This window comes from Sapajus apella, unplaced genomic scaffold (genome assembly GCF_009761245.1).
Source record: "Sapajus apella isolate SASKATOON/1434 unplaced genomic scaffold, GSC_monkey_1.0 scaffold20, whole genome shotgun sequence".
Classification (NCBI taxonomy): Eukaryota; Metazoa; Chordata; class Mammalia; order Primates; family Cebidae; genus Sapajus; species Sapajus apella.
Window position 1 is genome coordinate 28,957,411 of NW_022436960.1, and position 13,644 is coordinate 28,971,054.

General features: G+C 43.1%; 1 protein-coding gene and 1 long non-coding RNA gene across 4 annotated transcripts in view; both read right to left on the bottom strand.

Annotated features, from left to right (window-relative positions):
- The window catches only part of COQ6 (coenzyme Q6, monooxygenase), a 15,735-nt gene continuing 2,091 nt past the window's right edge, over positions 1 to 13,644 (bottom strand). The window contains exons 2-12 of one of the 3 annotated variants that reach the window (XM_032287899.1): positions 11,671 to 11,805; positions 10,103 to 10,161; positions 9,679 to 9,802; positions 6,136 to 6,266; positions 5,328 to 5,435; positions 5,184 to 5,246; positions 4,888 to 4,995; positions 2,689 to 2,891; positions 2,493 to 2,608; positions 2,152 to 2,318; positions 1 to 1,393 (exon numbers count right to left, since the gene is read on the bottom strand). In XM_032287899.1, coding sequence (XP_032143790.1) covers positions 1,364 to 1,393; positions 2,152 to 2,318; positions 2,493 to 2,608; positions 2,689 to 2,891; positions 4,888 to 4,995; positions 5,184 to 5,246; positions 5,328 to 5,435; positions 6,136 to 6,266; positions 9,679 to 9,802; positions 10,103 to 10,161; positions 11,671 to 11,805 — 1,244 coding nt within the window. In that variant the 3' untranslated portion in view covers positions 1 to 1,363. Of the gene's footprint in view, positions 1,703 to 2,151; positions 2,319 to 2,492; positions 2,609 to 2,688; positions 2,892 to 4,887; positions 4,996 to 5,183; positions 5,247 to 5,327; positions 5,436 to 6,135; positions 6,267 to 9,678; positions 9,803 to 10,102; positions 10,162 to 11,670; positions 11,806 to 13,644 lie in introns of all 3 variants that reach the window. The other 2 variants (XM_032287900.1, XM_032287901.1) reach the window with 2 other exon arrangements.
- On the bottom strand, positions 10,285 to 10,841 carry LOC116558027. The gene is made up of 2 exons (XR_004271794.1): positions 10,805 to 10,841; positions 10,285 to 10,506 (listed from the first exon to the last, which is right to left on the bottom strand). It is a non-coding gene; the product is annotated as an uncharacterized LOC116558027 (long non-coding RNA).

The following is a 13,644-nucleotide window of genomic DNA, read 5'->3' on the forward strand; positions in this document are numbered from 1 at the left end:
AAAAAAACATTTTTTCTGTAAGGCCCATCCTGCCTGCAGTGGATCCTTTGGGCTTTTTGTTAAGGGGTCCTACAGATTCTAATAGTTTCCTTTTTGCAAATGTGTTGTTAATATATTTAAAATACTTAGGACATGGCCTGGCACATGACAGATGTTGTGTTTAACAACACTGTAATATGAAGAACATCCTTGTGGGTCAATGGAGGTGTGCCTTAAAATTCTTCATCTTGCCCAATTTTGTTTGCATATTTCTGGAGAGTCTGTGTCCTCCTCACCTAGGCCACCTTTCCATTTTTTGTGAAAGATGACCTTGTCCCCAAAGCCTCCACCAGCAGTCACGTAGCTTTTCACAGCAGCTGCCATCTTTAAGTCTTTTTCCTGAGATTCCAGGAAGATTATAACATTGTCACTTTTGTGTGGTAGAATCTTTTAAATCTTCTGCATTTGCCTGAAAAGTGCCCCTGTAGGAACAGATTTCTCATGGCTCTAAAAATTATTCCCAGGAATCCCTTACTTGGTTCAAAAGCAGACTGTTTCTCCTCATTTCATCTTCAAATCAGACTTCTGGGCAAGATGTTCTTTACAGAAAGCAAATCCACGACCTAAAAATCTCTTAAAGAGGCATCTCTGGTCTTGTGAAGAGACCTCTTCAAAAACCCACTGTAAAACTCCCCTCCCTCCAGCTGGCCACCAGTCTGCCACCAAACATGAACAAATTCTGCTGCTAATCAGTTTCCTTTGTGATCTGGTTCCTGAGGTTTTTGGATCTGTGCAATGAATTATTTATTTTATTAAACAGACAATGGTGTCCCAGAGAGGAACCATAAAATGGGAATCTGGTGCTGTGATAAAGTAATAACTAGCATTAATAAGATCTGGTTTTCTTTTCAGCAAGTCCAATGTACCTGTAACAAAGGTTAAAGCAATTTATATTTAATTTGCATTCTGATGTTAATTTTTAAACAGCAGTTCTAACAAAAATGCATCAACTATTTCTAATTCTTACCTCTATCAAAAAACAACTATAAATTTATGACCAGCACTAAATATATATATATATTTCTCTTTAGAAATGATTGTTAACAATTAGAAATGAGTGAGACAGCACCTGATGGGTTGTTTTAGTAATAAAAAGCTCTTTTCAACCAAACTGTAATAGTCTTCCTTCGAAGTTTTTACCTTTGGTCTGGCTAATATACTCTCCTCACAGCTGTCATTATTTGGGTGCCACAGGCCCATTAAGTAAAGAAGAAAAAGAATTCTAATGTAAAGTAAATTTATTAAATTAGATCTTGAAAATATGTATGATGGTCTTGTGGCAGGATGTTCTTTTTCATCAACATGATCTTTAGAAGAGGAGTACTCATTTGCTTGCGAAGGCCATAATCTGTTCCTGGAGAAAAAAGTGAGTGAAACTCTTAACATTGTAAGGTGAAGAAAATAAAGTATCTAAGGTGATCAAAGCAAAAACTTAGCAAAAAACCATGTAGATATCCTTCCCAAGAGTCCATTTTATTTCAGCTAAGAAAATATATACATATATATAAATATACACATACACATTTTGGAGACAAGATCTCGCTGTGTTGACTGGGCTGGAGTGCAGTGGTGTGATCATAGCTCACTGCAGCCTCAAACTCCTGGGCTCAAGCAGTCCTCCCTCCCCAGGTTCCTAAAGTGCTGGGATTACAGGTGTGAGCCACTGCACCCAGCAGAAAAAATATCTTTAAATGGAAGTTCTCAGGGACGAAACTAGCCAAGCAGCAAAAGGAACTGAAACATCTTCATCATTAGAAAACCCTATTCATTATTTTTTTCAAGTGACAGGCTGGGTGACAGAGCAGGACCAAAGTACAGTGATGTGATTATAACTCGCTACAGTCTCAAACACCTGGACTTAAGTGATCCTCTCATCTCAGTCTCCTCAATAGCTAGGACTACAGGCATGCGCCACCACACCCCCTAATAAAGTCCTTATAGGTAAAGTTATTGCTTAGATGTAGGCCGTAACACCTAAAAGCCTAGCAAGTACTTTTTTGCTTATAACCCTTGGGAAGGTAGATACATAAAGGTAATTGTACAGCCAACAAAATTAATTCAAAGAAGTTAAGAGCTGTTTGCAAAGTCATTCCTCTGTGAGCAACCTCTTACCTTGAGTGGAGACGCTGCATTTGTGGCCTGCAAGCCCCACGTCCTGAGCAACACAAGCGGGGCAGCACTGGTGGAATAGAGCCTTTTTAATAAGTCTGTAGCAGCCAGAAGAGCAGTGTTGTGACGCTGTCTGTCTGTTTCATAACCTGTGAGGTGGCTCATGGAGCCTGGAGGACAGAGGAAAGGTTAAATTTCTCATCTATTAATGTTTCCTTTCCTCTTCTAGCAAGTCAGATATATTTTATGTCCACTCCCTCTTGCTACTGTGGGCCATTTTGGGGCCCTGATCTTGCCTAACTATATGACCTCTGGATACTTCTCCATAGTACCTGAATCCTTACCTAAGTCCTTCCCATTGAAGGCTGCTGTACTGAGGTGATGGGCCAAGCTGGAGATATCCCCAAAGCCCATGTTGACACCTTGTCCTGCAAGCGGATGGACTCTGTGGGCTGCATCCCTAAGAATAAAGCAGAGTTCAGGTGAAATCTCTAGCAGCAAAGTGAGAGGTGAGTGGCCCTGCTCTGTTAATCATCTTACCCAATGAGTGCTACCCGAGGCCTGACGTACTCAGCAGCATGTCCCAACCCAAGAGGAAACAGAACTCGGCTTTTGGCATCCACCCTTGCTACGCTTGGGGGCAGCTGGCGAGCCGAGACCTTAGTGGGCTTCAGAAGGCCAACAGCATATTGCAGCATAGCGCCAGCTGTGTCGATGAAGTCCGTGTGGTCAGCATCACTCCACTGAGCAGCATCAGCCACAAGACAAACAAGATGAAATTTGAGTAGCAGGGAATTAAAAATTCAACAAAGAAACCTTGTTTGTAACCAAAGCTTAGGATAATGCTACCTAACTTGCCTACACTGATCTTGATCACAAGTGATAAGCCCCTCAAGTGCAAAGCTCAACTTCCTATCGCTCCCCACAGGTTTTAGGATCAAGCTAAACTGCACATGAGCTGGTCCTTGCCTGCCTCTGAGCTTCACCTTTCACTAGTCCCCACCCTCAATAACCACACGCCGGCCACAGTGTAGCTCATCATAAAATATCCTTCTACCTACATGACTCTCCTCTGCTTAGAATGCCCATCTCTGTATTTCATTAGGATAACATCTCAGAGCATCCAGAAGATGCCACCTCTTTTTGTAACTCCTCCAACTTTTCTGTTTCCTCCTGTATGCTTCCACAGCATCCTATACATACTTCTGTCACTACTGACATTGTCATTTATGGTCTTCCTCACTTGACTAGGAACTTCCTGAAAGCAGAGACCATTCTCAGTATCTCCAGAGCCTGCTACATAGAAAGCACAATTAATGGTGAATGACTGCACTGCAGAGGTCCTAGACCTCTAAGTAGTGATACTCGGCGGGGGTACTGTTCACTATTTATCTTGGAATCACTTAAGTATGTTCAGTTCCTTTTATTCTTCTTGCTACTACACAGCAGTGGAGTCTCGGTTCTTTGTTATGAAGGTAGCAGGCCTTAAGTGTCATTTAGGTTCCAAAAATAATACTGGTACCCATATTATCCGAAGGCTGTGTCTACTCCAGAATAATTAGTATTTGTTGAGGACCTACTATGTACTAAAGATACTCCATGTATTTTTAAAAAGTTCTCTCATTTCGAAAGTCTTTATTCAAAATGAGAAAACTTTTAAAAAATACATGGAATATCTTTAGTACATTGTAGAGAAGTTGGTGATACTATTTCCATTTTTCAGGAAATTAGCAGGTCGAACCAGTATTGAACCCAGATCTGTCTACTAAGCTTACTTTTTAAGCAGCATGCTGAAATTCGCTGAGCCTTTCCCTAGGAATACTTCCAATGAATCAGGCTTTAAAGGTTTAGGTAGGCCAGGTGCAGTGGCTCACGCCTGTAATCCCAGCACTTTAGGAAGCCAAAGTGGGCAGATCACCTGAGGCTGGGAGTTCGAGACAGCCTGACCAACATGGAGAAACCCCGTCTCTACTAAAAATACAAAATTTGCTGGGCATGGTGGTACATGCCGATAATCCTAGCTACTGGGGAGTCTGAGGCAGGAGAATCGCTTGAACCCAGGAGGTAGAAGTTGCAGTGCGCTGAGATTGTGCCACTGCACTCCAGCCTAGGCAACAAAAGTGAAACTCCATCTCAAAAAATAAAGGTTCAGGTAACTGGAACCTAGCAGAACTGTTCAAAATGATCAAAGTGTTGCAGCTTCAAAAAAAGGTCAATGCTAACCACCACCCAGGCAACTGTTTTAGTCAGCCTAACAGCAGCCCCAGACCCTCAAAAGGTTATTTGTTATTTCTATTGTTTTACATTTCCCTGTATGCCCTCCTCCACATAATCCAAACCAACCATTATCATTATGAAGGGACCGATGAATGCTTACTCCTTTTTCCTGACTCAAAACTACTTTTCTGGCTGGGCGCAGTGGCTCATGCCTGTAATCCTAGCACTTTGGCAGGCCAAGGTGGGCAGATCACTTGAGGTCAGGAGTTTGAGACCAGCCTGGCCAACATGGTGAAATCCCGTCTGTCCTAAAAATACAAAAATTAGATGGGCGAGGTGGCATATGCCTGTAGTCCCTGTAGTCTCCTGCTGAGGCAGGAGAATCACTTGACCCTTGGAGATGGAGGTTGTAGTGGGCCAAGATCAAGCCACTGCACTCCAGCCTGGCAAGACTGTCCCAGAAAAACCCCACCTTTCTGTATCTTCCCCTGCAACACATCAGCTGGATAAGTTGGTACTCACAAAGGCGGAGTTAACGGCATCCACAAATTGTTCCTCATCCATGCTAACTAGCTCTGCTGCATGTTCATGGGATGTGGACCAAACCAAGGAACTCAAGGTGTCTGAGAGCTGTGTCAAAAGAACACCAATACCAAGGGCTAAGACTCTTCTGCACTTGGGAGCTCTCAAGCATAAAAAGACAAGAAGGGAACATAAAACTAGCCTGGGAATATTCCCTTGAAACCAGAAAAAGGCTGAGAGAAAGTGAAGAGGAAAGGCTGCATGCATGTGGGCGGACTGGCCAGAAGGATTCTTACCGGGAGCAGAGCAATGGGCCCAGAAGGAAGAAATCTCTGCCAGGCTACGTTGTTTTCCGTGGCCTGCAACAGAGAGGAGAAGAGTTTCTCTGCGAAGTATCTAGTGCCTATGAAGAGTCCCCAGATGGCAGCTCAGGATCTTACCTCTGATAAATGCAGAGTAGCCACAACAGCAGACTGGTCATAGTTCCAGCTCACATTCTGGATTCCAGCAGCCTGTCGTACTCCTGAGTTGTGACCATCTGCACCTATCTGCATGGACACACAAACCTGCTAAATCTTATAGCCTCTTCATAAACTGCTTCAGAAGTTTTTCTCTGCCCCCTAAAGTTTCCTCCAGCTCTGACTGTTGGTGAGCCCACTCTGTGGCAGGATACTTCCATCAGGCCTGCTTCACTCACAGCCCCTAGAGGCGGAGCCCCTGCATTTTGCCACCTCAGCCTTGGCCAACAGAGCCAGAGCTGGACATGACTCAAAAGGTACCAGCTATGGGTTAACTCAGCCAGGCTCTCCTGATATTTGAACTACAGCAATGAGGAAAGTTTCAGTATGGGGCACGCACTAGAGCTGAATAGTTCTGATGTAGGGTTAGGAATGGCTGCCAAGTAAAAAGGGAAGGTTGTGAGCAGAAAGGAGCAAAATGAGAGGCAGGACATCAATGACCACAGACTCCTCAGAGGGAAAGAACAGCCGCCATTCACAAAACTCTGGTGCCTTCCCTGGAAGGCCCAGCTGTCTGTTACTTCACCACCTAAGACAGCCCATGAGATTGCTTCCTGTGTAGGATTTACGACGAGAGCATCTCAACCTGAGTTGGCTTGAATGGGTACTGTCTTTATAACCAAAAGCTTTGCCTAAAATTAAACTATAGCTTAGATCTAAAACCTGAGGCCCTAGAATCTAGGATAAGATGTAGATATACAAGACCCCTAGCAAAATAAGAATCAACTACCAACAATTTGGTCTGGAAGGTGCTGCCATCACCTAGGGTAATATGAACCCAAGGGCTGCAGTCTGCCATAGGAAATGGACAAGGCCAGGTATAGCGAATGGCTTTGCTCCTGTAGAGAACCGTCACTCGGTCTGGGGAGGTCAAAAGAGAGAAAAAAAAAATTAGAAAGGTGGGCTACATAGGCTGAGGAAAAAGCTATGGCTAAATGTAAAGCAAGGTCCCAGGACAGCAGTGTCTTGATAGTTAAGATTAAAAAAAAACAAAAGTAATTAATGCTGTGGTCTGTGAGCTAATAATAATAATAAATGACAAGCCACAGAGATGACTCAATGTCAAAAAAAAAAAAAAAAAAAAAAAAAGGCATTTAAGTTCTCAATGAACTCTGTCAGAGGCAGTCTTTCTTACGGTCCACATGCTTCTGCACCTCCATTTTTACCCTACACCTAAATGAGCCCATGTGTGCTTTCACAGTAGACAGGCTGGGAACACCGTAGGCTGAAACAAATCCTATACAAGATTTTCTTCCAGCTGGAAATCATTTTATTTTTCTGGTCATAAAAACAATATGCTCTGTGGCCCCAGGCCTACTGTAACTACTGTGAGATACCACTTCAGTCTCACTAGGATGGCTACAATTTTTTTTTTCTTTTTTTTTTGAGACAGAGTCTTGCTCTGCCACCAGGCACCAGGCTGGAGTGCAGTGGCGTGATCTTGGTTCACTGCAACCTCCACCTCTGGGTTCAAGCAATTCTCCTGCCTCAGCCTCACCAGTAGCTGGGACTACAGGCACGCACCACCATACCCAGCTAATTTTTGTATTTTTAGTAGAGACAGGGTTTCACCACTGTTGGCCAGAAAGGTCTTGATCTCCTGACCTCATGATCCACCCGCCCTGGCCTCCCAAAGTGCTGGGATTACAGGCGTAAGCCACTGCACCCAGCCAATTTTTTTTAAAAAAAAGGAAAATAAGTGTTGGCGAGGTTGTGGAGAAATTGGAATCCTTATATACTGGTGGGAAAGTGAAACTGTACAGCCTCTTTATGACAAGACCATCTCAACTTGAGCTGGCTTGAATGGGTACTGGTCCTTATGACCAAAAGGTTTGCCTAAAATTAAACTATAGCTTAGATCTAAAACCAGAGGATTTAGAATATATATCAGAATATATAAAGAACTCCTACAACTCAAAAAGAGAAATAATCCAATTTAAAAACAGGCAAAAGATTTTCAACAGACATTTCTCCAAAGTGGATACACAAATGGCCAGTAAGGACATGACCATATATACATCAATATGCTGTATGCACCCAGGCACGCGTAGCTAACACTTTTAATCCCAGCAATTAGGGAGGCTGAAGCAGAAGGATCACTTGAGCCCAGGAGTTCAAGACCAGCCTGGGCAACATGGTGAAACATCTCTACAAAAAGTCAGCCAGGCGTGATGGCATGTACCTGTAGCGCCAGTTCGTCAGGAGGCTGAGGAGAGAGGACTGCTTGAGCCACTGCACCCCAGCCAGGGAGGACAAAGCAAGACCTTGTCTCAAAACAGAACAAAACACTCTCCAAAAACATCAGACTATACATCATTTACAGCTTTTTCTATGTCAGTCAGTCATACCCTCAACAAGGCAATTTAAATAATAATAGTGAGCTAGCTGTAAAAGTTTGGAAGACAAAGGTTAAGTGGGGCGGGGTGGAATGACCTTAAACTAGTCAGAGACAACTGCAGTTACAGCTTTGGTGTATGGCTTTCCTATGCATGTACATGCACACACACGCAAGTGTGATCATATGACCCAATATATTACAGAACAAATTTCTAAGTTATTAAATTTTAGATCCAAATTATCTTTAAAAGCTGCATCATGGTTCATTACATGAACTACTATCCAAAATCAAAAAGCATTTAAGTTGCTTCCAATTTTTCTCTCTCTAGAACACCAAGATATTTGCAAATCACATAACTGATAAATTTATATTCAGAATATGTAAAGAACTGTAAGTCAACAACAAATAATCCAATTTAAAAACAGGCAAAGATTTTGAACAGACATTTCTCCAAAGTGGGTACACAAATGGCCAGTAAGGACATGAAAAGATACTCAGCATCATTTGTCATTAAGGAAATGCAACAACTACCATGAGATATCACTTCACTCTCACTAGGATGGCTACAATATTTTTTTTCTTTTTTTTTTTGAGATGGAGTTTCGCTCTTGTTACCCAGGCTGGAGTGCAATGGCGCTATGTCGGCTTACTGCAGCCTCCGCCTCCTGGGTTCAAGCAATTCTGCTTCGGCCTCACGACTAGCTGGGATTACAGGCATGCGCCACTATGCCCAGCTAATTTTATATTTTCAGAAGAGATAGGGTTTCTCTATGTTGGTCAGGTTGGTCTCAAACTCCTGACCTCAGGTGATCCACCCGCCTCAGCTCCCAAAGTATTGGGATTGCAGGTGTGAGCCACTGCGCCCAGCCAGCTACAATTTTTTTTCTAAAAAAGGAAAACAAGTGTTGGTGAGGATGTGGAGAAACTGGAACCCTTATATACTGGTTGGAAAGTGAAATTGTACAGCCTCTTTAGAAAAAAAGTTTGGCAGCTTCTGAAAATGCTAAACATAGAATTATTATATGACCCAGCAATTCCACTTCTAAGTATCCAGCCAGGAGAAATGAAAACATGTCCACACAAAAACTTGTACACAAATATTCACAGCATTATTTATAACTGCCAAGTGGAAACAGCCCAAATGTCTATCACTGACGAATGGGTAAGCAAAATTTGGCATATCCACAAAATGGAACGCTATTCAACAACAAAAAGGAATCAAGCTGATACAAGCTACATGGATGAATCTCAAAAATACTATGCTCAGTGAGGAGTCAGACACAGATGAATACATGTTATATGACTCCATCATATGAATTGTCCTGAATAAGAAAATCTAGAAAGACAGAAAACAGATTAGTAGTTGCCAGGGGCTAGGGGTGGGAATGGAGAATGAATAAATGGGTTTCTTTTTGAGGTGATGGTTGTGGAACTCTATAAATACACTAAAAGTTACTGATTTGTACACTTAAAATGGGTGAATTTTATGGCATGCATAACTGAATAAAACTGTTTTTTTTTTTAAAAAAACAATCCTGGCTGGGTGCGGTGGCTCACACCTGTAATTCCAACACTTTGAGAGGCCGAGGTGGGCAGATCACTTGAGATCAGGTGTTCAAGACCAGCCTGGCCAACATGGTGAAACCCTGTCTCTACTAGAAATACAAAAATTAGCCAGGCGTGGCGGTGGGTGCCTGTAATCCCAGCCACTTGGGAGATTAACACAAAAAATCACTTGATTGCGCCACTGCACTCCAGCCTGGGCAACAAGAGCAAAACTCCATCTCGAGGGGGAAAAAAAGAACAACCATGAAATAATCATCAGAGGATTTCTCTATGGTGGACACTGAATATCTGTAAAAGAGATCCTTTCTTCCAGTAAGTCCTAAGCAGTTCACTTCCCAATGAATGCAAGATGGAAGATGGGGGCCTCACCAGACACAGCCTCCAGCTGCTTAGTGAGAGCATGCATGATGACATCATTCTCCACGATATAGCCCATGTCATCTAAATTATCCTTATCAAACATTATCAGGGCCTCTGAGCAGGCATCCCACACCTGGAAACAAAATGAGAGTTTGCATTAAGACCAAGAAGGAAACATCACTCCAATCAGAAACAATATTGCCTTCCCAAGTGACCGAGCAAAAAACCACAATTTGTCAGCCTCCCTGGCAGAAAAATATAAAATAATACAAAAATTCTCCTGGGAATGCTTCTCCCCACTTCCTCGGACTGAATGTGAACCTTGTCTGATTCCTCCTACATTCACAGAACACTTGGGAGAATGTGGACTCGGATATCTTAACACAAGACTGACCAAGACATCTTAACGAAATTGAAAAAGATAAAGGGGCACCTGCATTCGCCGAAAAGCTCTGTATCTCATGTTGCAGATATGGTCCCAGGCACCAAAACCTACAAAAGAAAGGACCTGTAGACCAGAGTGACCTCACAGAGACCTGGGCTTCCCCTTTGTCCCTCCATCCTGTTCCATAGGAGGCTGTTTTCAGTGTTCTTTAATAATACTCTCCACTTCTATTTTGTTTGATGTTAGTACCTAAGCTACTCTGTTCCCCAGTTCTAGCATGAAAAAAGACCCAGCTTCCATGATCAAAAGGCCAACTTCATATAAAGGGGAAATAAAAAAAGAAAACCAAACCCATATTGTTCTTTATCTTCATCATCTTATTGAAATTATAAACTTCCTAAAGACAATTTTAAAAAAATTATTTTTACAAAGTGATTTCTAATAACTTGAAACTTTTTTTTTTTTTTTTTTGAGACGGAGTTTCGCTCTTGTTACCTAGGCTGGAGTGCAATGGCGCGATCTCGGCTCACTGCAACCTTCGCCTCCTGAGTTCAGGCAATTCTCCTGCCTCAGCCTCCTGAGTAGCTGGGATTACAGGCACGTGCCACCATGCCCAGCTAATTTTTTTTTGGATTTTTAGTAGAGACGGGGTTTCACCATGTTGACCAGGATGGTCCCGATCTCCTGACCTCATGATCCACCCGCCTTGGCCTCCCACAGTGCTGGGATTACAGGCGTGAGCCACTGCACCCGGCTTTTTTTTTTTAAGATACAAGGTCTCAGTATGTTGCCCAGGCTAGACTTCAACTCCCACGCTCAAGCAATTCTCCCATCTTAGCCTCCCAAGTGGCCAAGACTACAGGTACACATGACTGTGTCTGGCCTATTTTTTATTTTTCAGTCCTTCACAGCACTGAACAGATTCATTCATTGGGGAACTATTTACCGAGCACCTACTATGTGCCAAATACAATAGAGTGGGAAAACAAATGGACAAAGTCCCTGTACTTCTGCAGTTGACATTATAACTGGAGAGATGGACAATAAAAAACAAACACATAATATAATGCTAGGTAGTAGTAAGCATTATGAAAAAAAAAAAAAGCAGAAAAAAAGGCTAGAAAGTGACGGAAGAGTTTAATTTGAGATGGTGTGGTTTCAGACAGGATGGTCTGAGGGAATCATCTAGCAGACCGAAGGAAAATTTGCTCAGTGGCTCCATGTGCACACATTCATCTGCACCCCAGGAACATTTCACATGCAAGCTCCTTAGCTTGCTAGAGGGCTTGACTCAGGATGAAAAGGGCACTGCTATTCAAAGTGCATGTTCATAATTAGTTCATATGATTTCACTTCCACCAATTCATAATGACACAACATCACAAGTGAAGTCAACATGATGGACCCACATGCCTCAAGAATGTATTCCTCAGACAGGGAGTTGATTCAGTAGCAATTTCGACTATGCACAAGACTGCCAAACCCACCCCCTTTTCTCCACCCACCTCAGTGAGCTCCCTCCTTGTGAGATGCTCTGATGACTCTGCCCCATGGGACATATTAGGACGCTGAGGGGGAAAGGAGATTGGATCTTTGAAGGAGGATCTTCTACTCACTACTGAGAAGCGTTGCAGAGCCAGGGGAAATGGAGCTGACCCTGTTGCTATAAGTTTCTGACAATTTCTCCAATACTTTCTTTGGACCTGCTTCTAGCAACAGGATTTTCTTGTCATGAAAGTGAATGTCATATCCTAAAAAAAGAAAAAAAAGCAAACATCAAACATTTTGTCATTTTAGTAAAATCAGTTTATTTCCTTTCCCATTACCAAGAGAAACAACAGAGTAACTACTTAACCCTTAGAATATGAATTTCTTAGAGTACATAAACACTATACCCATGCAGAGTCCTAAGCAATAACATACACCACCATGTCAGTCATAAGAAGCACGCTGCCCACAACTGTAAGCCTTCTCCAAACACCACTACATGCCACATGCCAAGAAGCAAAAAGCAGCAAACACATAACTAGCAAACAGAACGCTCTAGAAGGGAAAAATGAAGACTACAGTATTTAAACACCAGTTATTTCCTGTCTCCAGAGTATTAAGTCACTAAAAATTACAACTCCTGGTCAAAAGAAAAAGTGGAGTAAATAAGCAAAATTCAATGCAGTCTGAAGATTAAACCAAGAATAAAGAATTAGAGTTTATAAAGGCTAGGTGTGGTGGCTCACGCCTGTAATCCCAGCACTTTGGGAGGTCAACACAGGTGGATCACCGGAGGTCAGGAGTTTAAGACCAGCCTGGCCAACATGGTGAAACCCTGTCTCTACTAAAAATACAAAAAAAAATTAGCCAGGTGTGGTAGCAGGCTCCTGTAATCTCAGCTACCTGGGAGGCTGCACCAGGAGAATCGCTTGAACCTGGGAGGCGGAGGTTGCAGTGAACTGAGATTGCGCCACTGCACTCCAACCTGGTCAAAAAGACTGAAACTCCATTTCAAAAAAAAAAAAAAAAAGAAAAATTAAGAGTTTATAAAAGAAAAAGGTGGCCCAGGTATGGTGGCTACGGTGGCTCATGCCTGTAATCTCAGTATTTTGGGAGGCTTAGGTGGGAGGATCATTTGAGCCCAGGACTTTAAGACCAGCCTGGGCAACATGGCAAGACCCTGTCTCCACAAAAGAAAAAGTTTTTAAAAAACTAGCCAGGTGGCCGGGCGTGGTGGCTCATGCTTGTAATCCCAACACTTTGGGTGGCCTAGGCAGGTGAGGTCAGGAGTTTTGAGACCAGCCTGGCCAATATAGTGAAACCCTGTCTCTACTAAAAATACAAAAATTAGCTGGGCATGGTGGTACATGCCTGTAATCCCAGCTACTTAGGAGACTGAGGCAGGAGAAATCATTTGAGCCTAGGAGGCGGAGGTTGCAGTGAGCCAAGACTGCGCCACTGCACTCCAGCCTGGGGAACAGAGCGAGACTCCCGCTAAAAAGAAAGAAATAGCCAGGCATGTTGGCACACCTGAGCCAAGTTTGTGCAACTGCACTCCTACCTGGGGGACAGAGCAAAAGCCTGTCTCAAAAGAAAAAAGAAAACAAAGAAAGTAGCAGTTACTATTAATTTTTTTTCTTTTTGAGATCTCGCTCTGTTGCCCAGGCTGGAGTGCAATGGCGCGATCTCAGTTCACTGCAACCTCCATCTCCCGGGTTCTAGCAATCCTCCTGCCTCAGCCTCCCAAGTAGCTGGGATTACAGGGGCATGCTGCCACCCTGGCTAATTTTTTTGTATTTTAGTAGAGGCAGGGTTTCACTGTGTTACCCAAGCTCAGGCAATCCACCCGCCTCAGCCACCCAAAAGTGCTGGGATTGCAGGAGTGAGCCACTGAGCCCAGCCCATTTTTTTTTTAACTTTAAAAGATTAGGTCAGACAGTGGCTCACGCCTGTAAACCCAGAACTTTGGGAGACAGAGGAGGATGGATCACTTGAGCTCAGGAGTTCGAGACCGCCTGGGCAACATGGTGAAATCCCATCTCTAATAAAAACAAAACAGCCAGGTGTCATGGCGGGTGCCTGTGGTCCCAGTTCCTAGGAAG